The sequence below is a fragment of the Bos taurus genome, chromosome 16 (genome assembly GCF_002263795.3).
Source record: "Bos taurus isolate L1 Dominette 01449 registration number 42190680 breed Hereford chromosome 16, ARS-UCD2.0, whole genome shotgun sequence".
NCBI lineage: Eukaryota > Metazoa > Chordata > Mammalia > Artiodactyla > Bovidae > Bos > Bos taurus.
In genome coordinates this window covers 49,285,156-49,310,316 of record NC_037343.1, presented here as the reverse complement: position 1 = coordinate 49,310,316, position 25,161 = coordinate 49,285,156, and the positions used below count along the sequence as shown (strand labels likewise).

The window sequence follows — 25,161 nt, the reverse complement described above, 5'->3', positions numbered from 1 at the left end:
TTCCTACTTTTGCATTCCAGTCCCCTATAATGAAAAGGATATCTTTTTTGGGTGTTAGTTCTAAAAGGTCTTGTAGGACTTCATAGAACCGTTCAACTTCAGATTCTTCAGCGTTACTGGTTGGGGCATAGACTTGGATTACTGTGATATTGAATGGTTTGCTTTGGAAATGAACAGAAATCATTCTGTCGTTTTTGAGATTGCATCCAAGTACTGCATTTCGGACTCTTTTGTTGACCATGATGGCTACTCCATTTCTTCTGAGGGATTCCTGCCCGCAGTAGTAGATATAATGGTCATCTGAGTTAAATTCACGCAACCTTACTTTTTATAAAACTAGGCAACTGACTACCTGGCTAAAAGTCTCCCTGAAGTGCCAGGTCCAGACTGGGTTTCAGGCCTATTCTTCCAAAAAGAAATGAGATTTATTTTGTCTACTAAATCCCAGTTATCACTCCTCCAACTACTTCTAATTGGGTCTGTTACAGCAAAATGGCAGACCAAGGGATTGAAATTTTAATCATACAAGACTCAGATCTAGAACTTGGAACTCAGAAATAGTTCCAATTCAGTGTCTATACTCCAAGCTGAGGCAGTCCTATGCTCCATTTTGACAAGAAGTTATCACAGTCATAGCTGCCTAGTTCCCTAAATTAAAACTGAGTAGAACTCTGTGGGGCTCTGGAGTAGAGATCTGTTCTGTGTTCTCCATTTCTTGTCTGTAGGATATAGGCTTCATTCAGCCTCCTTGACATTCCCTGAGTTCCAAAGGGTGGATTCAAACAATTGCTAATCAGGGAAGGGAGGGGATACAAAAACAGGAGAAACAATCAAAGGTTGGTACTGCCTCCAGACAGAGTCCTGGTTCTTACTCAAAGAAATATGCATAACAGTCTTTAAGCCCCCACCCAGGTGGAGGGTGGTAACTTCAGACTGAACACAAGATTTCTGGAGCACAGCTCTATTGCCTCACCACCAACCAATCAAAAAGGGTCACAAACCCTGTAGCCCTCACCCCAAATGTTGCCTTTTGTTTCTGGGGACCAGAGATGACCATCCTGTTAGGTCTCCTGTTTGGCCCCTGTCTGTTTCATCTCTGAGAGGGGCCAACAGTTTCAAACTAAATTGCTGTTATTACAAGGGTGAATGCTGGTTCCAGGCAAAAAATACCTCGACTTAGATCTGGTAGAGAGAAACTTCTGCTCTGCTAGGCAGGCCTATGCCCATGCATAGCAGGAAGAAGTTACAGAAGGAAGAGACCTCTGCCCCAATTCCCAAGAAGTATCTTGAGTATGAAGTCTCTCAGGGGAAAATTGTTAGGAGAAGCACACTGATTGAAACCGCCCACCTTGGCCAGGCACCATAGTAACCATTTGCATGAGTTGTTTTATGACAGGAGATCCTGATAAGGAATATGGAACTAATAAGCCACCATCAACCAGATGAGTTCGGGAAAGGTTGAAAGGAGACACTGCATGTCCGTCCACTTCCCAGAATCCCTCTCGCTAGCATCCATCTTGGCTGAGTGATGCGTGCGTCACCAGGAAAGACTGAATTAGAATGATTGGCCAAAGACTATCCAGAAACTAATCCCATCACAATAAAACCCTAGACTGCTAGCCACGCAGCAGAGCAGTTCTCCTGGGTTCCCTTACCTTACTGCTCTCCAACCGGGTGCCCTTTCCCAATAAAATCTCTTGCTTTGTCAGCACATGTGTCTCCTTGGACAATTCATTTCTGAGTGTTAGACAAGAGCCCAGTTTCAGGCCCTGGAAGGGGTCCGCCTTTTACAATATTACAACATAATATTGTAAAACAATTGGCCTCCAATTAAAATAAATTAAGTTTTAAAAAAGGAAAAAGGTAAAAATTCTGGCAAAAACAATAAAATCTGGATTTTAGATTAAAAAAAAAAATAGAATCTGCTTGCAATGCAAGAGACACTGGAGACCTGGGTTCAACCCCCAAGTCAGGAAGATCTCTTGGAGAAAGAAATAGCAACCCATCCCAGTATTCTTGAGAAAATCCCATGTACAGAGGAGTCTGGCAGGCTACAGTCCATGAGGTCACAAAGAGTCAGACAGGACTGAGCACACACACACATAAAGAAAGCATTAACATAACCATCTGGGAATGACTGATATTTGATTTTCTTACATTTGTTTCATGATTCAGGATTACCCTTGTACTGTCTGTATCTCTACTGACATGGGACAGGCACCAAAGCCTTTGCAGTATTGCCCCTCATGCTCTCATTGACACATTTGTTTCCATAGGTGCCTCCAGGATGGCACACGGGCCCCTGATGGTTCTCAGAGCCTCTGATTCCAAGAGGGACCCTCTCCTTTCAGACTCAAGATAACAGTCAGGAGTGGGAACCAAGATGGCAGATTCAACTGTCTGTGAAACGCAGAACCCAGAGCTTCATGTCTAGACGTGTCCCTCGCATGGACTGGAGAAAGAGCAGCAACACATGACACTGAAACAGGCAGGAGACTTCAACTCAAAACAGTGTTCCAGTTTCCTTCGAAACTCTGAGCTGGGCCAGACCAGTGGATGGTGTGGGAGTGAAGACCATGCTGAGCTGTAGGACACATGAGGTGACCCAGAGGGGACTGGGCTCTGGGACGACACCTTGGTTCCCTTGAAGGAGAGTGAAGCTGCTTAAAAACAGCTCTGTCTGCTGCTCCCTGAAGGATGGGCTGAAAAAATGTAGCCTCAAACTATTGGTGATTTTTAATCTTAATTTTTAAAAAAAACTGTAATTTGAGCCTGCTGCTGCTGAGTCACTTCAGTCGTGTCCGACTCTGTGAGACCCCATAGACAGCAGCCCACCAGGCTCCCCCATCCCTGGGATTCTCCAGGCAAGAACACTGGAGTGGGTTGCCATTTCCTTCTCCAATGCATGAAAGTGAAAAGTGAAAGTAAAGTGGCTCAGTCGTGTCTGACTCTTCAAGACCCCATGGACTGCAGCCTATTAGGCTCCTCCATACATGGGATTTTCCAGGCAAGAGTACTGGAATGGGGTGCCATTGCCTTCTCTGTAGTTTGAGCCTACATTCTTTCAATCCATCCTTCAGGGAGTTGGAATATGCCAGCCCCTGCTGGCAGCAGGCAGAGGTGGGGGTTCGATCCCAGGTCTGGGAACTAAGGTCCTACATGCCAAGCAGTATGGCCAATATATATATATGAAACAATGTCTAAAGTATGGATTTTAACTGAAAAAGTTAAATTTTCACATCAGAGCCACTGATGCAGTGTCAGATTTTTAAATAAGGGGAAATACTAAGGATGATGAAAAAAGTGAAACAGAAGAATGGGTGGCTAGTGTGTCAGGGCATTTTCCTGTGCTTGAAACATCCTGATATTGTAGTGGAAGCAGCTTCTTCTTCCCCTTCCCAGTAGAAAATTAAGACAGATGACAGGCCCCGTCTCTATGGAGACATCTGTGATGCCATACACTGCTCCCAGGACCCCTTAGGACATGGAGCTTGAGAAGCTGGGCTTCTGCCCACCTGTGCTTGGACCTGCATGTCCATGCTTGGGGCTGTAACCCCCTCAGCACCCAGCTCCAGACCCAAATCCCACAGGATTGATCCGAGTCATCCTTCAGGTGACCAACTTTGGTCCTTCGATCCACGCTTACAATGTTACCCATCAGAGCCAGCGGGCCCAAGAAGAAAAGTCTCGTGCCCAACTTGATAGAAAAGGGCCTGATTGTCCTCCGGAAGGTGGCCAGCCGGGATGAACAGCCCCCGGAATGGAAACTCCGCCAACAAAAGCGCTCCCTCAGCAAGTCGGCTCAGGCCATCTGCCGCTACTACAAGACGCTGGTACGGGGTCTCGGGAGCAGGGATGGCCCTGCCACACATGATTATCTGGAGATGACATGCTCTCTGCTGGATCAAAGGCCTTGAGGGTGGAGGGCCGATGGGGCATCCTGAATCAGCTTGGGCGGTGGGTTGTGATGGGGAGATTCTTGGGGTGGATGGGGCCTGGGAGAGAAGATGATGTGTCTGTCTTGAGCCTTCCTTAGGGGCCTTTTTAAGAAGGAGGGAAAGGGGGAAGAGAAAATAAGGAAGAGAAAGTGCAGGCAGCAAGTTTCATGCGGGTACTTCATGTGGTGGGGGGCGGGGGGAGACTGGGGAGCCAGCCCACTCCCCAGGGGCCCGCTAAGTGGACAGCAGCTCTAGGCTCAGCTGACTGCAACTTCCAAAGCAGGGCTCCCACGGCCCTCATCGAGCAGCCAGCTTTAGGGGAGGAGACAGCCTGCGTGGTTGGCACACAGAGCCAGGCCCTGGAGCTCCACTGGTGGAGGGGGTGGAGGGCTTCCTGGGTCCCTCCTTTCCTGCTGGTCTCATTCTCCCCACTCCCCAGAGAGACTTCAACCAGAACGCCAGCCCCCAGGACAGCGGCTTCATGTCCGAAATGGAGGAGCTTCGGCGCAAGTTCCTCACACGTCCTGGCTGCCCCCAGTTCAGCACCAGGTCGACGTCCATGACCCACTACGGTAAGTGCATCTGACAGGGCCCTGTGTGCACACCCAGCCCCACTCCAGCTAACCCACCTGCTGGAGTCCAGGACAGCCTGCGGGTGTGGCCAGAGGAGGGGGCGTGTGCAGTGGCCGCAGCTGCTGCTTCTGAAACTGGCTTTCAGCTAAGGCTGGGGTTGGGCCTCGGGGAAGGGAAGGAAAGAAGGTCCTTCTTCCTTCCACTGGGCACATTTGTATCATTGGTCTCCCAGCCCACTTACCTTCTCTGGCTGTCAATCACCAAGATTCAGTAGGGTTGGGACACGGGAGGAGAAGGTGAAGACTCTGGAAGCTTCAGTAATGAGGTCCATAGGCCCAAAGGTGGGTCATTGGGGACCGAGCCCTGTAAGGAGCCTCAGCAGCCTCTTGTCTAACCCCACAGTGCTCTGATTCAGCCAAGAGGCTCTGAGAGGGCAACCAAGGTGCTCAGCCGCCACCCGCTAGCGCTGATCAGGCCAGGCGCCATCCCAGATTCCCGCTCCTTTTGTTCTCTGCTGCTCCTTTTGTTCTCTGACAGATAACATTATCTTCACGGTGGTGACATTAAGGCTGAGTGCCTGCAGCCAGCTGCTGGGGTCCTTTCTATGGATCTCAGGTGGCAGTCAGGCAAAAGTGGGGTCTCACCCTACTTGTCAGGCTCTAAGCCTTCCTTTCTCAATGCCGGGGCCTCAGAGAGCAGCCAGCACTCCAAGACCAGGAGGGTGGGGGTGTCTAGGGAGGGTGGGGGGAACACAGAGCATCCTGGGTGCAAGGATGAGCCCACATACTGTTCCTAGTGCACTCGCCACCATCTGATTCGTGCCAGCTTAGAGGACACGGGTCTGACCCTTGGGGTGAAGGGGATTCTGCAAGATTTTGAGGAGACAGTTTTACAGGAGGAACAGGGGCCATCCTCTGGGGAAGAGGCACTGATTTACAGAGACTAAGTTGCACCTGATCCGTTCTGGGGGGACATGCCAGGCGGGCAGGGGGACAGAATCACATTTCCATTCGGTCTCGTAGTCCAGTCCTGTGCTTCCACTGAGAAAAGGCACCTTGAACCCCACCCAGTGTTTCGAAGGAAATACGAGTCCTCACCCAGAGGTCTTGGAGAGACTTGGCCTCAACTGTTCTCCATTTGCCATCCTGCAGGTTCAGCCACAACCCTCTCTCTGCCTGAAGACACAGACATCGGCTCTGAGACCTGGAAGGAGGCTGAGAACCCACTCTCCAGCCAGCAAGGCTTGGATGTGAAGGTGGACGGTGAGGGCAGGCCGTGCGGGGCACTGGGGGTGTGCACGGCCCATGGGGTTCTCTCCTTGGCACCCCAGCCCAGAGGGCCCCTGTTCCCTCCATTCCTATGGTGCCCCATGGAATTGACTTCCCAGGACCACCTGCCTGGCCTGGTGTTCCTCACATGGGCCCTGGGACGCGTCTGTCCTTGAGTACAGGGACACCCAGGCGCCATTCCTACAGATACATACTTCTGTTTATCCAGAGATGAACTCCACCCCCAGAAGTATGCTTCACTTCAGAAGTGCCCCCTGTGCACAGGCAGCATCTTGCCCTGACTCCAGCTCTGGGACCCTGAAGGGGGCTCGGACGCCACTTATTCAGGCTGGGCTGGGGGTGGTGGGGACGAGTGTGGGAGAACGGGGAGCTGGAGAGGAGCCCAGCTGGACAGGGAAGGGCTCCTGGGGGAGTCTCAAAAGAGGGATGTTACAGAAGATCCAGGGCTGCTCAGCACAGGAAGGGTCTGACCACCCCCCCACCACCACCACCTTCCCTCTTGACAGGCTGCCTCCTTCCCCTTAGCAAGAGTGCCTGTGAGTTCAACTACCTGCGGAAGAAGAGCGAGTCCCAGGTGCTGAGCCCGACCCTCAGCAGCCCCGACCTGGGACAGAGCTACCCAAGGAAACGGGTACCCTGGTACATCTCCGTCATCCATGAGAAGGTATGGCTGGGCATGGAGCCTGGGCACAGATCCTGGTCCTCCTGTCCCGGCTGTGCGTCCTGCCAGAGGTGATGCCTGGCCCTCGGGGCTCTTGTTCTAGTCTCTGGTCCCAGGTGCAGTCTGAACTGACCTTCTGACCTGTCTCATGGCTTCTACAGGTCAGGTTCCTATCTGTCTTCTTCCCCATGGAGAGCAGTTTAGGCTGGCCTGGATGTTGCCCCCTCCTACACAGCTTCGCCCCATGTGTCAAGACCCTCAGCATCCATAGGCTTTTAACCCAGTCATTCCACTTGGGAGACTGTATTCCTTAACACAGTAATAACAATCAGCTTGATGGGCAAAGATCTGCCTATGGGTTGATTCATCATGCTGTCATCTTTTTCATCCTTGTTTGTGAGAGAGGCTGGCCTGTAATTTACCAGCCTTGTCATCCCCTTGTTTGCTTTTGGGGTCAGAGTCTTCCGGCTGAGTAAAAACAATGAAAGTTGAGAAGCGTTCCTTCTTTTTCGATTCTCTGGAAGAATTCACCTAATGTTGTTGTTTCTTTATTAAATTCTGAAGATTTCATTATCGAAGTCATCTGTGCCTGGTGATTTCTTACAGGGTTTGTGTTTTGTTTTTTTTTAAATTAATTCCTTTTAAAAATATTCAGATTTCCTTTTCCAGTTCCAGTTTTGGAAAGCTACATTTTTCTAAGAAAGTGTCCAAGCCATGTCAGTTTTCAAATCTAGGAGCCTCACTCTGTGCACAAGACTCTCAGTATCCTTCCAGTGTCTGGAGAAGATTCTGAAGAAGATTGTCTGGTTTTTTGTTTCTGACATCCCTAATCTCTGTCTTCTCTCTTTTTCCCTCCACCAGTCTTATCAATGTAAAAAGTCTCTTAGAGTCAGTTTCAGGTTTTTACAAAAAAAATTTTTTTTTAAAGCTCATGAAGCACTAACAACAGCTGTGGAAATAAGTCACATAAGATGCTGGGTGGTTTGTCATGAGCACACAGTGGGTACTCGTGAGCCCTCATAATATGGGTCCATGAGTATTCATTTTATCTTTATTCCCGAAACTGTACCTTTAATTTTATGATAGATTTCACAATTTGTTTTTAAAAATTTTTTATATTTCACAATTTAAAAAGCATTGATACCATCAACAATCCCACCTTTGGAAAATAGCCTGAGGATATAATTAGAGTTACACAGACATACTGTTCATGGGGTTCTCAAGGCAAGAATACTGACGTGGTTTGCCATTCCCTTCTCCAACAAACTGGAAAATTCTTCAAGAGATGGGAATACCGGACCACCTTACCTGCCTCTTGAGAAATCTGTATGCAGGTCAGGAAGCAACAGTTAGAACTGGACATGGAACAACAGACTGGTTCCAAATAGGGAAAGGAGTACGTCAAGGCTTTATATTGTCACCCTGCTTATTTAACTTATATGCAGAGTACATCATGAGAAACGCTGGGCTGGAAGAAGCACAAGCTGGAATCAAGATTGCCAGGAAAAATACCAATAACGTCAGATATGCAGATGACATCACCCTTATGGCAGAAAGCGAAGAAGAACTGAAGAGCCTCTTGATGAAAGTGAAAGAGGAGAGTAAAGAAGTTGGCTTAAAGCTCAACATTCAGAAAACCAAGATCATGGCATCTGGTCCTATCACTTCATGGCAAATAAATGGGGAAACAATGAAAACAGTGAGAGACTTTATTTTTTGGGGCTCCAAAATCACTGCAGGTGGTGACTGAAGCCATGGAATTAAAAGACATTTGCTCCTTGGAAGAAAAGTTATGACCAACCTAGACAGCTTACTAAAAATCAGAGGCATTACTTTGCCAATAAATGTCCATCTAGTCAAAGCTATGGTTTTTCCAGTGATCATGTATGGATGTGAGAGTTGGACTATAAAGAAAGCTGAGTGCTGAAGAATTGATGCTTTTCAACTGTGGTGTTGGAGAAGACTCTTGAGAGTCCCTTGGACTGCAAGGAGATCCAACCAGTCCATCCTAAAAGAAATCAGTCCTGAATATTCATTGGAAGGACTGATGCTGAAGCTGCAATACTTTGGGCACCTGATGCAAAGAACTGACTCATTTGAAAAGACCCTAATGCTGGGATAGATTGAAGACAGGAGGGGAAGGGGCTGACAGAGGATGAGATGGTTGGATGGCATCACTGACTCAATGGATGTGAGTTTGAGTAAACTCCTGGAGCTGGTGATGGACAGGGAGGCCTGGCGTGCTGTAGTCTATGGGATCGCGAAGAGTCAGGCGTGACTGAGTAAGTGAACTGAACTGAACACAGACATACATAAAAGGATGCTCTTTGCAGGCCTGTCAGGGAGGGGAATTCCAGGGGAAGGACTGCAGGCTAGGCTGTCTCCAGGGGCTCACACCATGTCCTCAGGGTCTTCTTTCTTTCACCTCTGTCTTCCTTGGCCCTGTCGTAGGCAGCATCACTTGCAGCAGCAAGTATGTGCTGTTGCAAAGTTAGCATCCCCACTGGAAACCAGCAACGCCTTCCAGGACTTCCTTTTGTTCTGGACACATTTGTTGCTATTTTTCAGTCACTAAATCGTGTCCGACTCTTTGTGATCCTGTGGGCTGCAGCACACCAGTCTCCTCTGTCCTCCACTATTTCCCAGAGTTTTCTCAAGTTCATGTCCATTGAGTTTGTGATGGTATCTAACCATCTCATTCTTTGTCACCCCCTTCTCCTGCTGCCCTCAATGATTCCCAGCATCAGGGTCTTTTCTAATGAGTTAGCTCTTTACATTAGGTGGCCAAAGTATTGGGGTTTCAGCATCAGTCCTTCCAATGAATATTTAGGGTCAATTTAGGATTGACTGGTTTGACCTCCATGCTGTCCAAGAGAAGACTCTCAAGAGTCTTCTCCAGCATCACATTTCAAAAATATCAACTCTTTGGTGCTCAGCCTTCTTTATGGTCCAGCTCTCACATCCATACACGACTACTGGAAAAATCATAGCTTTGACTGTACAGACCTTTGTTGGCAAAGTGATGTCTTTGCTTTCTTAATTCGCTGTCTAGGTTTCTCATAGCTTTGCTTCTAAGGACCAAGTGTCTTTAAATGTCTTGGCTGCAGTCAGTGTCTGCAGTGATTTGGGAGCCCAAGAAAATAAAATCTGTCACCTCTTCCACTTTTACCCCTTCTATTTGTAAACTGATGGGACCAGATGCCGTGATCTTAGATTTTTAAATGTTAAGTTTTAAGCCAGCTTGGTTCCCCAACTAGGGATTGAACCGATGTCCTCTGCATTGCAAGGCAGATTCTTAACCACTGGACCACCAGGGCAGTCCCTCTATGACTATTTTAACTTAATAGTGTAAACAATTCCCATATACCCTCCAGATTCTCCAAATGTTAAAATGTTGCCGATTTGCTCCATCCTCCTCTCCTCCCTTCTTTCTCTGTTTCCCTATGTCATTCATTCATTAAAAATTTTTTCTAAATTTATTTGGCTGCACCTGGTCTTAGTTGTGGCACAGGGGATCTAGCTTCCTAACCAGGGATGGAACCTGGGCCCCCTGTATTGGGAGCATGGAGTCTTAGCCACTGGACCACCAGGGAAGTCCCTATATCATGCATTCTTGCCCTGATTTTTAAAAATTCCCTTCTTGCTATGTACTTTAAATGAAGTTTTCAGTTCCTTTTTCTGAATGCTTGAGAAGGATACTTAGATCATTGATATTCCATTGCTTCCCCTGATTGTTGCATTTGAAGCTTATTAATTTGCCCTTAATCACAGCTTTTGCTTCACCGCATGTCATGCCACGTCCAAGTATTTGTTATTATTCTGTCTAAAATATCTCATAATTTCTTGTGTGGCTTCTTCTTTGACTCATGGGCTCCATGTGAGCCTATCTCTTAATTCTTAGACACCTGGACGACCTCCTAGTTATCTTTTCCTCAGACTCCATCTGGGACCATCTCCCTCTTGCTTGAAGAATCCCCTTTGTATTTCTGTCAGTCGTTCAGCTCTGATTATGACAAATTCTCTCAGTGACTGTCCAAAACCACCTTTATTTGGTCTTCAAGCTGGAATGATTAGGGTTTTGAGATTCTGAGAGGCAGTAGACCCAGCTCCGAAAAGCTCCTTGGAAGTCTTTGGCAGGTAGTGCTGGTTAGTAGGTGTGGCTCAGACGGTAAAGCATCTGCCTACAACCTGGGAGACCTAGGTTCAAACCCTGGGTCGGGAAGATCTCCTGGAGAAGGAAATGGTAACCCACTCCAGTATTCTTGCCTGGAAAATCCCACGGATGGAGGAGCCTGGTAGGCTGCAGTCCATGGGGTCGCAAAGGGTCAGACATGACTGAGCGACTTATTTTCAATCACACCTGGGCACTGACTGGGGCCAGGGCCTGGAGGGGAGGCTGCCAGGAGATCCTGGGCAAGGGTGGCCCTTAAGCAGGAGGGGCTGCAGGTAAGAAGCCGCTCACCTTGGGCTGGGGTCATGGGGTCCTCCTGGCCCTGGAGCTGCTGCTCTGGGTGGGGGGGGCAAGGGAGGGTGCGGCAGGGGTGTCTGAGTGTCTAAGTGGCCCCCTGGGCTGCCCCGTTTCTCCTCAGGACCAGTGCCTGTTGGCGCTAGGGGAGGAAGTCCAACGCCTCTCGGAGCTGGAAGCACAGGTTCAGAAGAGAGAGGAAGAGATCCTGGCTCTCCACGAGGAGAGGGAGGCCCTGAGGAAGCAGCTGAAATGCCTCCTGAAGAGCAAGAGCCAGGAGGCCGCGCCCAGCCATGTCTTGCGGGTGAGCAGCGGCAGGCGCTCCAAGGACTAGCCTGGCCTGGTCTTGCTCTGGGACGGGGCCTTGCCTGTAACGTAGGCATGGCATGCTGTCCCCGTCGACCCCAGGTGTGGGGTGGGCACTGGAGGAGGCAGGGTGGGGTGGGGATCTGGGGGCCATCGCCTGGTCTGAGACCTGGTTTCTTTCTCATCTGAGGATACAGCCTGCGTTTACGCTGGGTGCACATATGAAGTGGGGGTGGGGGGCTTCAGACCCCTGCTGGATCCTCTAGACACCTCCAGAAAAAGCTACCCAGACACTGATGGTGGGGGAACTGGTGGGCAGGGAGGCAGCAGGAGTCTGGAGAGCCTGGAAGCATGGTCCCGTGTCCCCCCTATTCCCCAGCCTCCCAGGGGTTGTCAGCGAGTGGGCACTGAGGGGCAGTGACCTGCGGGCGTGTTTGAGGTTGGCCTCCCCAGACTCTTCCAAAACAGTGTGCTTGTTACTGCTGGGCCTCTCACCAGGGGTACCCCCAGGGCCGTCACCTACACGGCACGGCCGCCTGCCCATTGATAGGGCAACCCCAGGCGGGGAACGGTGGGCCCCCTTCTGGGGGGACAGGTCTCAGTGACATGGGCCCTGGGGGAGCTGAAGGCCCAGGTTGAAACCCTGAGGGTGCCGTGGGCATCTCACAGGAGCGGCCGTTGGAGTCTATGCTGAAGCTGCAGGGGAGACAGAGTACCCTCAGAACCTTCCGAGACGAGGAGGACGTGGAGCCCTGGCGGCAGGTGTGGGCTGGCTGGGGCCGGGTCCCCCAGGCTGCCCGGGAGAGGCACAGGCCACAGCGTCCCACGTGCTGTCCTAACCTGGTGGCCCTCACTCAGGCTGAGCCCTCAGCCACAGCAGGGGAGGGGTGCTGGGGCTGCTCCTGGAGATGTAACCTGAGGGGAGCTGGCCAATAGCCCCGCAGCACTGTCCTCCCAATGCCCCCTTGAAGGTTTGAGCCTCCCTCCTGGGGGTGCCCGTAGCCCTGTCCAGCATCCCGTCCCCTCCCCCAGCTGCAGGAAGAGTGCAACAGAGGCAAGGAGCTGGAAGGAGGCGACTACGAGGAGGAAGAGTACCTGGAAGGGCAGGCCAAGAGGGCAGAGGACAAGGGGGCGAGGGCTAGAGCCAGCAGGAGGGAAACTCTGCAGGAGAACAGAATCGAGGAGGAGGCGGTGGCCATGGTAACTGCGCAGGAAGACGAGGACGAGGACAGGGATGCGTACGGGGCCGGGGAGGTGGAGGAAGAGGAGGACGAAGAGGTGATGGAGCTGGATGAGGAGAAGGAGCTGCAGGAGGAGGAGGCCGCGGCCAGGAGGCGGGCCGGCTTCGTGGACGACACCTTTGAGGAGGAGCTGATAGCCCAGCTGGAGGAGTATGAGCAGCTGATCCAGGAGTTCCAGTTCCAGCTTGAGATCACCAGGACCAGATACTCCCTGGCAACAGGTGGAATGCCAGAGGAGGCCAAGGCGGGACCCGCAGCGAGGATGCCCAGGACTGCCCACTTTGCCCTGGGTCCCTCTTGGCTGGGACCATGCGGTGGCCGCACTAGACCCCTGGGATGGGAGCAGGCAGCCAGCCCTCAGCTTGGAGCTCCGCAGAGCCCTAGGGATGGTGCAGTGACTGGCCCCCTCCTCCCTGCTTTCTCTCATCTCATGCAGGAGCCATCAAGTCTTTACAGCGACAGGTGGAATTCCAAGAGTCGCAATTGCTGAAAATCAACACGGAGAATGAGATGCTGCAGAAGGAGCTGCGGGAGCGGAAAAAACAGCTGCAGGCCATGTCTGACAAGGTAGCGGTATCCTCTGCTGTGCTGGGACATGTGCCATCCATCCCCGCCCCTACCCCCTGACAGAGACACTGGACTCAGGAGCTGATAGTCACTCAGTTATGTCTGATTCTTAGTGACCCCATGGACTGTAGCCCGCCAGCCTTCTCTGTCCATAGAATTCTTCTCCAGGCAAAAGTACTAGAGTGGGTTGCCATTCCCTTCATCCAGGGAATCTTCCTGACCCAGGGATGAAATTTGGGTCTCCTGCATTGCAGGCAGATTCTTTACCGTCTGAACCACCAGGGAAGCTGCCATAGCTAGACCTTATTAAGGGTTTGTTCTCATTTGTCCTGGGCACTCAGTAGCCGGCTAGAAACTTGTATCACTCAGTTCTGAAAATGTTCTCTGTTTACATGGATTTTAGTCCCTGTCTCTGTTTTCTCCGAACTCTCCCAGCAACCCCATCAATCAGCCAGCAGACCTCTTCTTTGGGTCCCTTTCTCCTTCCTGTCTGTTCCTTTCACTATCTTGTCTTTTTGTTCTACTTTTAGATTTCCTTAACTTTATCATCAGCCCTCTTACTGGTTTTTTAAAAATAATTTTATTTGTTTATTTAATTTTCGGCTGCACTGGGTCTTCATTGCTGCACAGGCTTTCTCTAGTTGCAGCGAGCAGGAGCTACTCGCTAATTGCAGTGAGCAGGCTTCTCATTGCGGTGGCTTCTCTTGTTGCGGAGCACGGGCTCTAGGGCTCATGTGGTTCGGTAGTTGCAGCTCCCAAGCTCCAGAGCACCGGCTCAGTAGTTGTGGCGCACAGGTTTAATTATTCCCCAGCATGTGGGATCTTCCTAGAGCAGGGATTGAACCCACCTCCCCTGCATGTAGGCAGATTCTTTGCCACTGAGCCAGCAGGGAAACCCTCCTCTTGAGTTTTAACTTTGTTTCATTTAGTTTCTAAGATGTTGCTTTTGTTCTCTGAATGTTCCTTCCCCACTCCCTTTTATTTAGAAGCACACTCATGTTTTATTTCTTAATGGCGGTATGTCTCTGACCTCCTAAACAGCTTAAGTGAGAGTTATGGGAGATACTTAAGGGATTTGACTGCTTGTGCTGTTTCTATTTCCTATAAGCTCCTTTTGTAAGTCTATTTTCAGTTTCTGTTACTCCTTCCAGAATTTTGCTCAAAGGTCAGAGGTGCCTGGAGTCTCTCAAACTGTGGGTGACCATTTTGTGTTTCATGGCAGAGAACTGTGCTTGGGTACATCAACGGAAAGTTAGTTCAATGGTCCTGTTGTTGGCTCCTTCCCCTTGGCTTGCTCAGATTCTCCTGTTATCTGGGAGACTGGAAGAATTCCTTGCCCAGTGTAATGGTCCAGCTGCTGGCATCTCCCAGGCCAGAGATCCTCTTCTCCCCCACCCCCCACCCCCCGCCAACCCCAGGGCCTCCAGTCTCCTGACAGATGGAAAAGCGGGAAGGTGCCTGGCATCTCCTGGTCAGGGCTGAGTCTGAGGCTCCTGATTTCTGATATGATGTTCCTCCTTGTGTCGGCCTCCATGTCCAGAAGAGCCTGGCACCATCCCCCACTTCTGAGATATCCAGGGACCTGTGGACTGGGCTTGTTTGCAGCTTCCCCGCTGCTGGCTTTGGAGTCTGGTTCCTTGGGTCTGCCTCCCGGCTTCCAAAGTGTGTTTGATACCTTCATCAGAAATTCCCCCTTCCCCTTTCATCAGAAATTCTGATGCTTCCCTTCATTTTACTGAGGTTCATGGAGGAAGGTTCAAGGAGGCAGCCATCTATCTCCCCCCACCAGCCCCTAAGCAAACCCCCATTGCCTTGCAGTTCTCTAACCTCCGGGAAGACAAGAAGTACCAGGAAATGATGGGCCTCATCGAGAAAGACAACCTCCTCCTCAGACAGGTGCCCTTGGGGTGGCTGGGGGGCAGCCACAGGTCCTGATGGCAGCAAGGAGAGTCAGCTGAGTGGGGGCCCCTCATTTCAGACAGTACCCTGTTCAGTAAATCCGGGGCCCTGGACACCCACTGGGGAGCTGGCCACAGCCGGAGCCAGGCTGGCTGGAGGAACTCAGGGAGAGGTGGCTGCCTCTGGGGGAAGGAGGGGTGGGCAAGTGGACCTACTGCTCCCCACCCCACAGCAAGTGTCGGAGCTGGAGAGTGAACTGTCCAAGCGGGAACAGACCATCTCGGAGCTGGAGGACAAGGTCAACCAGCTCCAGGCCCAGGTGAATCAGAGCCAGAACCACCTGCAGAGGCGGAAGCAGCTCCAGGAGGAGATGCAGAAAAAGAATGAGATGATTCAGCAGGCGGAGCAGCAGGCCCGCGAGGCCCTGGAATACACCCAGGCCAGGGTATGCCCGGCTCCCCATCCCAGCCCTGGAGAGCGCTCAGGCCTGAGTACACTCAACTCCTGCCTCCTGAAGGCCTGGGGCCCTTGCCCACCACTGCCGTCCCTGGGAACGGCCACCCTGGGGACCATGCACCAAGTGCTCTGGGCTCCCCTCTTCCTGTGTCCAGAAACACTGGTGGAGGAGGGGGCGAGGGTGTGGTGTGGCCGTCTTGGTCACCTATAGTGGCTGGAAAGAGCTGAGTGCAGGGGCTTCGTTTATGGAGGAGCCCCTTGAGTTGTGCTATGAAAGAGACCCAGGGATATGGTGGCCAGCCAGGGAGGGTCTGAGGTGGGAGAGAAGTAGTAGTAATGATGCTGTCTATTTATAACTTAGAGAGCATTTGCTGTGGGTCAGGTGCTGTTCTCAATGGCACCCCACTCCAGTACTCTTGCCTGGAAAATCCCATGGACAGAGGAGCCTGGTAGGCTGCAGTCCATGGGGTCGCTAAGAGTTGGACACAACTGAGCGGCTTCACTTTCACTCTTCACTTTCATGCATTGGAGAACAAAATGGCAACCCACTCCAGTGTTCTTGCCTGGAGAATCCCAGGGATGGGGGAGCCTGGTGGGCTGCTGTCTATGGGGTCGCACAGAATCGGACACGACTGAAGTGACTTAGCAGCAGGTGCTGCTCTCAGCATTTATTAAAGTCATTCAACCCTGTTAACAAAGCCATGATGTGGGTACCGCTGGTGTCCTGGCACCTGCAGCACAGAGAACGAACAGCCCATCTGAGTTTCCAGAGCTGCGTGGAGGCGGTGCTGGGGTGTGAGGTCCCAGGTCCTCACTCTGAGCCCCTGATAGATGTGAGCAAAGGCATAGGAGGAAACCATCAGTCAAGAGCTGACTTGCTTTAGAATCTAAAACCAGCAAAGGTAGAGGCCCTGAGCACGAAGGCTTTTGAAATGACATTTTCCCCACTGGCCAAGCAAGAGTGCGGGCTGTAACCAGCTGTGTTCTCCCTCCTGCTGGGGCCCGCCTCCTGCTATGCACGAGGCTGCCAGTGGCTGCCAAAGACTACACAGGCTCAGTGGTCCAAGCTGCTTAACTCCTGGCTAATGCCTGGTTAGTGCAGATGTCCACAGCTTGGAGCGCTTCTAGGTCACTTAGAGAAGGAGGATGGGCTGGGAGTATAATGCCCATCGCATGGCTGGTCAAGTCTGCAGGTTGTCTGCTGTGGGTCAGCGGGAGACTGTGGCTAAAGCGCCTCTGGGGGATGGAGGACAGCCTGGGGGGTCATTCAGAGTTTTGTTTTGACCATGTGCAGGTTTTGCTTTTTCAATTAAGAAACAAGCAAACAAATGTGGTGTGGTAGAGAGACTTTGGGTTTTGGTGTTAGGCCTCCTGGGTCTGGATTTTGATCAGGTCCCTTCCAGCTCACAGGAGACCACGCTGACCACTCACACGCTATTTCCAGCTCCTGAAGCAGGAGAGCTGAAGACAGGTCCACCTCCCCTGGAGCCTCAGAGAGGCAGCGGGTGTGGAGAACACTGTCTCTCTACTCAAGGTGAGCTTGGCTGTTTCTCCTCTGTGCTCACAGCTCGAAAGACTGAGAAACAAGATCATCCAGGCCACCTTCAACACCATAGGGATCAAGTCCTTGGCCACTGAGATCTCTGACAATGACATTCTGGAAGGCTTACAGGTATAAACGGTGCTCAGAGGCCTCCTTGTCCCCGGGGCCCCATCTCTAGGCCAGAGCTCCTGCATCTGCAGCTGGGAGCAGAGGGGAGAAGCCTGGATGGGAGGTTAGGAGCCTCCATTCTTGTCCTGGTGGTGTCATGCTTTCACCGTGACCCCAGCATGGTCCTTTCTCTCTGCTCAGGCAGAGGGGACTAGATTTCCCTAAGGGGTTAGGGAACAACATCCTGGAGCTGCTGTCGGTGTTCAGCAACCATCAGCAGCTGCGGAAAACCCACCTGGTATGGTAGGGAGGGAGCCAAACAGCTGGGTCCTGGTTCTCCTGCAGCAGGAGCCCAGCCCTAGGCTCTGCTCAGCCCAGCTCCCCCAGGGATGCTTCTTTGCATCTCAGCATGGCCTCAGCTGGAATCGTTGCTGAGCTCAGAGCCTGACATGGATCCCCTCCCTGGCCTCAGCCCACACCAGCTCCTCACCAACAAGCAGAGGTTTCAGAGGGGCAGGGAGGTTTGGGAGAAATAATGTGGCTTTGGGGCTGGCAGGAGTGTCACCACCCCGGGACCTTGGCTTCGCAGCTGTAGGCTGGACACTTGACTTGCTGAGCCCTAGAGCACCCCCTCTGTACTGGGGTGAGGAGCACTCCCTCTGTACCGGGGTGAGGAGCACTCCCTCTGTACCGGGGAGAGGATGCCTGCCTTCCAAGCCTCCTCCAACAGCATGGCCCTTGACCCCAGCAGCTACCTGTGACCTGCCACTGGCCCATTTGTCTCCGAGGCCTGGTTCCTTTCTTCTGTGAGGCTGGGTGGGTCCCTGGTTAATAGAACTCTTGTAGGGTGGCCAGTCCTCAGGGCAGAGGGGGACCCCTGCTTGGAGACCTGGGGAGAGGTCTCTGACTACTAGTGTTTGGGGCAAGGGAAGAAGGAGGTGCGGGGTGAGGGGTGGGAAGGAGAGAGAGGAAGGGGAGGGATGGGGGTAGGGAGGAGGAGAGAGGTTTTGAGAGGGAGGGAGGGACAGGGGGTGATGGGGGTGGTAGAAAGAGAGTGAGGGAGAGGATACAAGGAAGGGAGGGAGGGAGGGGGATAGGAGGAGTCATCACCACCCACCAGTAGTCATGGAAGAACCCCTTCCCTTGCCAACACCTGCCCCTCCCCACCCTGCACAAACCAGCAAAAGGCCAGAGAGAAGGAAGGAGGCTAAGGAGGAGGCAGGGCAGCCTTCCTGCACAGAAGGTAGAAGAGACTTTGCCCTGAGGGTCAGACTTGACAGCCTCTGATGTCTCTGGGAGTCTAGGCTCCTGGCAATTCCCAGAGGACAAAGAAGTGGATCTGGCCCAGGCTCCAGGAGTGAGCTGGCCTGGATGGTGGGCATCTCTACCCATCTCTGAGTTCTCTGCTTCACCCTGTTGGCTGGATCAGCCCTGATGGGAGTGGTTTCAGCACAGAAATTGGCAAATGCTACAAACCAGAGCTTTTTTATCCCTCCTGGAAAGGTTGTAAATATTCACCAGCACAGACAGCACTGCGGCAGCAGGCCCTTCTCGGGGAGAACAGGGTGGTGTCCCAGGAGCTGGCAAGGCCTGTGCGGACACTTCCGGGTGTCTTTTACAGAGGATCATCTCAGACAGAATGGAATACTACAACCAGCTGAAACAGAAGGGAGTCAAGGTGCCCCCCCTGCAGCAGATGGAGATCTTATCCTCACCCAGCAAGTCCAAGAAGATAAGCTCCAAGGAGGCCCAGCTCAGACCCTAGGTGCAGACGCACAGCAGAGGCCAGGGCCCAGCCTGGGTGTACCCTGGGTGCCCCTTTCCCCTCCATCGCCCCTCCCTCACCTATGGCCCCACCCTGGCCCTCTGATTCAGAATTACACTTGATGCTGCCCGTGGTCTCACCTTCTCCTTCACTAGGACACAGAGGGGAACTTGGGTTACATGAACACCCCTTCCCACTCCACAGCTCACTGGGTGTCAGCACAGCAGCTTGCACCCATGGCTCCTTCCTGGGGACACCCCACACTGAATATGGTGCCCTCTGGTGGTCCCAGGTGTAGGAGGCCTGAACTGGGCTCCTGTCCACCGCGTTTGGTTCACACCCCCGCAGGGGTCCTTTTCTGAGGCCAGCTGCACACACCTGCACGGCTCTCCCGCTGGGGTGCCCCACCGGGGCACTGCTCTGCTGTTGCGACCCTGCGGAAGGAGGAGGGTCGGCCTGCGCACTTTTCTGACCGTCCATCGTTCTGGTGATGACAGCTCTGCAGAGCACAGGCTCGCCTGTCTGTGTGCCCCGCACACAAATACGTGCTCAGTGGACTGGGTCCTTTGCCTCTTCTCTTTGCTTTCCACCCCCACCTGTCCACGCATCCTTTCGTTACTGCAGCGCCCGCCCGCTGAGGGCGTCAGGTGCATGGCCGCCGGGCCCAGGCCTCTAGCCTCTCCGAGAGAGCAGAAGGCCCCCGAAGACCGGCGCCTAACTGCACGCGCCCCGGGAGCTTTCTCGAATCGCCTAGTGCCTCGGTTCTAGCTCGGCAGGCGCGCCCGGGACCCGCTTTTGCGCTCGAGCCCGGCTCCCGGCGGGGAAACTGCGACAGTGGGGAGAGGGTCCGGATATCCTGGCCGCGTCTGGGCACCGCAGAGCGGCGCGGTCTGTGACCCCTGCGGCCCCTGAGGAACGCGACTCCTGGAAGGCCTGGGGCTCTGGCTTGCTCCGCCCCAGCCACGCCCCCGGGAAGCGCCCCGCTCCTCCACCCGGCCCACCCCTGCGTTAGGAGTCCTGCGGCCACCCACCCACCCACGGCCCCAGGTACCACCCCGTTTAGGCCCCACCCAATGAACCAACGCCCCGCCCCTTGTCCAGATCCCACCATCCACCGCCTCGCCTCCGGCCCCGCCCCCGCTCAGGCCCCACCACCCACCCGACCACGCCCCCTCTAAGCCCCGCCCGACTCCGGCCCGGGACACGTCTGCGGCGCGGAGCGGCTGGGGGCTGTCGAGCCAGGTGAGACGCGGGGTCGGAGTGCAGCTTCCTCGAGTAGCCAGAGGGAAGAGGTGGTGGGCTTGGTTTCTACAGCCCCCCGCCCACGGGGCCGCGGTCTCCCTGACCTGCGAGCGCCCGGCCCGGAAAAGTGGAGTTGCTGGGGTGGGGGCGGGGTTGAATGGTCCCTCGGCCCACAGACCCCCGAGGCCAACTGCCGGGCCAGCTCTTGCTGGCCGCTTGGGACGCCCCAGAGCCCCTTTCCCTTCCCTACTCTTGCTCCTCTTCACTTTTTCTTTATTTTCTCTTTCTTTAAGGTTGGAGAATTCTGAGACTCCCCAGACCCCAAACTGCGAGCTGGGAGGTGAGATTCACTGGCCGAGCTCTGACCATTTTCCTGGATCACAGAGGCTTCAATCCCTGACGTCAGGACTCTCCCCTTGTAAGTTGTGGGCTCCTTGGAAGTGCATTGGGGTGAGGGGGTCTTAATGTATGTACCGTCCCTGTGTGCCCAGAACTCTGTCCCCACACACTCCCAAGAGGCAGGGTACCCCTGGGAGTGAGGCTTCCAGGGTTCAGCAGGTGTCCCTGCCAGGCAGCACAGCCCCAGGGTCCTGTGACACTGTGGTCATCACGTGTGGGTTGGTCAGGCTGCTACAGATGAGTGAGCGAAGCCTTCAGACCTTGGCTCCAGCACACCAGCAGCTTCTGGTGGCTTTGTCCAGCCAGATTGACTTGAGGGCCACAGTCCACATCAATCAGGAACCCGTTCTATCACAAACACCAGGACCCCACTATGCCAGGCTAGAGCAGATTGGGCTGGCCATCCTCACACCAAGAAACCCACGGGTGGGCAGTGGGTGTGCATTTGAAGACTCAGCACCACCGGGTAGTGTTGTAGGATATCCAGACTGCAAAGTGGCTGCTCAGCTCCGGCCATCACATCAAGGAAGAGAGAAGGAGGTGCCTATTCTCTTTCACAAAAGCAAAAGCCTCCTGCTCCTGCTGCTCTCCAGCACCTTGCTCATATGTAGGTGTCATGGGAAGTTCAGTTAAGTTCAGTCACTCAGTCGTATCCAACTCTTTGCAACCCCGTGGACTGAAGCACACCAGGCTTCCCTGTTCATTACCAACTTCCGGAGCTTGCTCAAACTGATGTCGGTGATGCCATACAAAGCAGCAATCAAAACTTGTCTTAGCCCATGAGCATCGCTTGGGGCTGGGACACTGCAGCCTGGAATAAGACAGGAGCTCTGGCCACAGGAGGGAGGGGTGGACATTAGGTAGCTCACAGAGCTGGCTCAAAGCCCCTTTGCTGGACACACCATGGGAAAGCAGAACCCACAGTCAACAAATGTTTGGCTTCCCTGGGGCCTGAGACCTGGCCTGCATGGCTGCCCCCAGAGCACAGGCTCCCATGGGAAGGATAGGCTTTGTGGCTTTGAGACAAGCTCCCTTCCTTCATCCTGAGTCTGGGATTTGGGAAAGGGCAACCTGGAAGGGGTTGAAGGGGGTTCAGAACCGCCTGGTTTCATGAAATTCTGGGTTGGCTTCTTGTTAAGTGGCTCACTGTGCCTTTAAGCCTCTGTGTCCCAGATTACCTGGAAGACAGGTCAGGTTTTCGCAACAAAGTCTCAGGCCTCTAAAAGTGAGGGGCCTCTCAAGTCCCTTGACCACCAGCAGGGCATAGCAGTAGGTGAGGGAGGGGTTGCAACTGGGACAGGCCAGAATTCACAGCTACTGCCACTGCCGCCAAGCCCTACCAGCTGCCCCCAGGCCTGCTGCTCTGCAGGTGCCAGCCCTTTGCCTCCCAGCCTCCAGGGAAGGCTCTGGGGCCTTATCTGGCAGGAATGGGAGGTCAGGCTGTTATCAGGCTTGGTGACCTGACCCCAGCCAAGGGCCCTCCAGGGTGGCAGCAGCTGTGTCTGCCTGACCCCCAGGGTGGAGCAAGCTGGTGGAAACACAGCCTCTCACATTCCTGAGGGCAGGGTTTGGCAGACTTTCAGACTCTATTGGAATTCCCTCTTTGCCTCCTCCCACGTCACCCTGGGCAAGTGGCCTAACCACTCCGCACCCCTAAAGCCAGATGAAAGGATGTGGGAAGAAATTCCCAGGTGGCACAGTGGTAAAGAATCCACCTGCCAATGTAGGAGCTGCAGGAGATGTGTGTTTGATCCCTGGGTGGGGAAGATCCCCTGGAGGAGGAAATGGCAGCCCAGTATTTTTGCCTGGAAAATCCCATGGCAGAGGAGCCTGTTCATGGGGTCGACAAGAATTGGACATGACTGAATGAGGACACAAAGAAGCCAGCCCACCTCGGTGCCTCTCTGCCCTGGCCCCACCGCCAGGCAGACCCTCACCCTAAAAGCAATGGCACGTGAAACCTGACCGCTGGCCCCCTGGGGGTAGAACAGGCCTCAGTCCACCCTCTGTCTCTCCCACCAGAACCCTGTGCCCCCATGATGGAACCCCAGGAGAGTAGCATCAGGTACAGCAGGTGGGAGAACAGCCACCCGGATGAAGTCCATGTGGCCAGCGGGCCCAGTACAGAGGAGGCCTCAGGCTGGCAGAGGTGAGGGGCCAGGAAGGAGGGGCCCCGCTTCGCCCTGTGCAGACCCCTCCTGTCCTTCCTGGCAGCCACCACATCCGTAGACCTGGGCCCCACACTTCCCTGACTTGTTCCTTCACTTGCTCCCTCCTGTCTTCCAAGTTCAGAGTGCCCAGGCTGCCCTGCTGCCCGGGGCCTGCTCCTCCTCCTCCCCCAGCCCCCATCCCTACTCCAGTCAGGGCTGCCTGGGGCTCACGTGCCTGCGGTTCTCACCCTAGGGTCTCCCAGAAGCTGTGCTCGGGCAAGCTGGGCATCGCCATGAAGGTGCTGGGGGGCGTGGCCCTCTTCTGGGTCGTGTTCATCCTGGGCTACGTCACTGGCTACTACGTGCACAAGTGCAAGTAAACGCTGCCCAGACACGCCCCCAGGAGCAAGGCTGGAGGGACACCCTGTGTGCGAGAACCCTTCCATGTGCATGGACCCACCTGCCTACACAGACCATGGTGTACCCAGAGTCCTGTATAACAGCCCCGCTGTGTATACACAGCCCCCCGCCCAATGTATACACAGCCCCTCACCGTGTATAAAGGCATTCCTTGCACCAATGCACAGATTCCAGGGGCTCGCATGGACACCAGTGTGCACCGCTGTCACAGGCACCCACAGACATACAGCCAAACAGGGACACAGGTACATGGGAGCACACACATGCATGCCTGGCACATACCCACCCAGGGACCCATGTGACCGGAAGACCAGTCCCAGCCTGACTGCAGGACACACCCAGGCTAGGCCTGCAGCCCAGGGCCCCCAAACCTCACTTCTCTCCCTACTGGGGTCCTCCCTGGGTGGGCTTCTGGTGGGGCTGTGTCCTGCCTTGCAGGCTCCTCCCCTCTCTAGCCCTTCTGACTCCCGCTGTGGAAGGATGCCTCTAAGGGCAGGGGTATGTATATCTCTCTGACCATCCACCCTCCCCAGGGGCTGAGTCTTTTCCTGGGCAGAGGGGGGAGGGGGCCTTGGCCCTTGTCCAAGACCCACGGCTGTGTCGTCCCTCCAGGAACGTGGGTGTGTTCCCTGGGGCTGTCCACCCTGCCGGGTGGGCTCTGCAGGACCCTGGCCTTTATGCCTGCACGCTGTGGGAGGCCCAGACCCTGCACTCGGAGGTGGTCATTAAATGTCTGTTGAACAAAAACGTGGATGATGGTGTCTCCTATGGGCCTCCCCAGTGAGGCGTGACTGATGTGGAACTGGCTGGAGGGCATGTGGACAGCGGCTGGGAGGCCTCTCGCTGAGCTCTGGCCTTGGGATGCACCCAGTCCTGGCCAGGCCCTCTGGCGGGAGGTGAGAACATGGGGCAGGGCTGAGTTTCCATATGTGGCCAGGCCTACTCCTGTGTCTCCTGACCATGGATAGCGTCTCCCTGCCTTCGTGCCCTCCTGTTCTGGGCACCCTTATGAGAAACACCGTCTTATAGGACAGTGTCCTCACCCTAGAGTTGAGGGCAGGAGATGAGGACAGTCAGGACCCTCATGGGCTCAGCAGACCTGGGTATTGGAGGCTGAGCTGCCAGGGAGGGCGGAGACCCCATGGGACTGGCTGTGGGCCTGGGTCAGGTGAGCATGAGGTGGGGCTGCACCACCCAGGTGACCCTTTGGCTTTGAGTTCCCTGCTGGGCTGGGGTTCCCCCAGCAGTGATGCTTCAGCAAGGCCTGCTGTGGGGGGTAGGAAAGCAGGGTAAGGGGCCGTGGTGGAGGGTCTGTTCAGCACCCTGGCCTCTGGGGCCCCAGCATCCATCTCCAGAGAGACCCCCCCCCACCCCCACCCCCAACTTGGGGAGTGGGCACCACCTGTCTGGCCTCTTTCTGATGTCCCAGTTGGGAGTCTCCTCTGGCCATCTCAGGACTAGCACTGGGGCGGGTACTGTGGGGAGGTGGGCAGGGTCCACCAGCCTGGCAGGCTTAGACTGGGTGGCCTCCCTGGGCTCTAAGTGGTCAGCAGTCCAGTCCAGGGGTACAGGGGCTGGGCCTCCCCAAGGCCTGGTGTAGCCTTGGACAGGAGCGGGGCGGCGGTGCGGGACAGAAGGGAGGAGTCACCCTGGCTGTCCCCTGCCCCCTACTCCCTCTTTCTGAAGCCGGCTTGGCCTCCCTGGCTTCTGAGATGGCCTGCAGCCTCCAGGGCCACGTTCCTCTGGTAGCCCCCTCCCTCTACCATAGAAGCAAGTCTGCTGATGCACAGGAGTGTCTTCCCCAGGGCAAGGCAGGGAGGTGGGCAGGGGCTGCCAGCAGGCAGCTGTACACAGTGCTGGGGTCTGGCCTGGGTCTGGCCAGCCCTACCCCATGTGCCCCCATGACCCAGCGGGTCTCAGAATGGAGAGCTGGGGGCACCAGCTCACACCCTGATGGGTGCTCTGTATCCTCGGCCCCTGGGCTCTGCATCCTCGGCCCCTGGGCTCTGCTGGCACTGGGTGCCTGCCTCATGGTGGGGGTTGCAGGCAGGGGCACACAGGGCACCCCCCCACACACATACACACGAGCCACCTGAGACCCTCCCCCCAACCCCATCCCTCCGCCCAGGGCCCCAGCTG

At 54.4% G+C, this 25,161-nt stretch overlaps 2 protein-coding genes across 3 annotated transcripts; both read left to right on the top strand.

The window, feature by feature from the left end:
* The first annotated feature begins 2,157 nt into the window (after positions 1 to 2,157).
* Positions 2,158 to 18,945, top strand: CCDC27 (coiled-coil domain containing 27). Of its 2 annotated transcripts, XM_059875750.1 has the most exons (13): positions 2,158 to 2,600; positions 3,614 to 3,833; positions 4,378 to 4,510; positions 5,663 to 5,773; positions 6,307 to 6,464; positions 11,051 to 11,230; positions 11,902 to 11,994; positions 12,265 to 12,694; positions 12,910 to 13,040; positions 14,859 to 14,936; positions 15,172 to 15,384; positions 16,963 to 17,067; positions 18,668 to 18,945. In XM_059875750.1, exons 2-13 carry the CDS (start codon positions 3,648 to 3,650, stop codon positions 18,809 to 18,811), a joined length of 1,962 nt encoding a protein of 653 aa, XP_059731733.1. In that variant the 5' UTR covers positions 2,158 to 2,600; positions 3,614 to 3,647; the 3' UTR covers positions 18,812 to 18,945. The 2 variants fall into 2 exon arrangements, with proteins under 2 accessions (XP_059731733.1, XP_024832549.1); XM_024976781.2 differs by lacking the exon at positions 2,158 to 2,600 and having other exon boundaries at positions 3,449 to 3,833.
* A 1,051-nt stretch (positions 18,946 to 19,996) lies between these two features.
* On the top strand, positions 19,997 to 23,769 carry SMIM1 (small integral membrane protein 1 (Vel blood group)). Its single transcript, NM_001163727.1, is given in 4 exon segments — positions 19,997 to 20,053; positions 20,347 to 20,471; positions 22,475 to 22,601; positions 22,856 to 23,769. Coding segments are annotated over 2 exon segments (240 nt in total). The 5' UTR covers positions 19,997 to 20,053; positions 20,347 to 20,471; positions 22,475 to 22,488; the 3' UTR covers positions 22,983 to 23,769.
* The last annotated feature ends 1,392 nt before the right edge of the window (positions 23,770 to 25,161 follow it).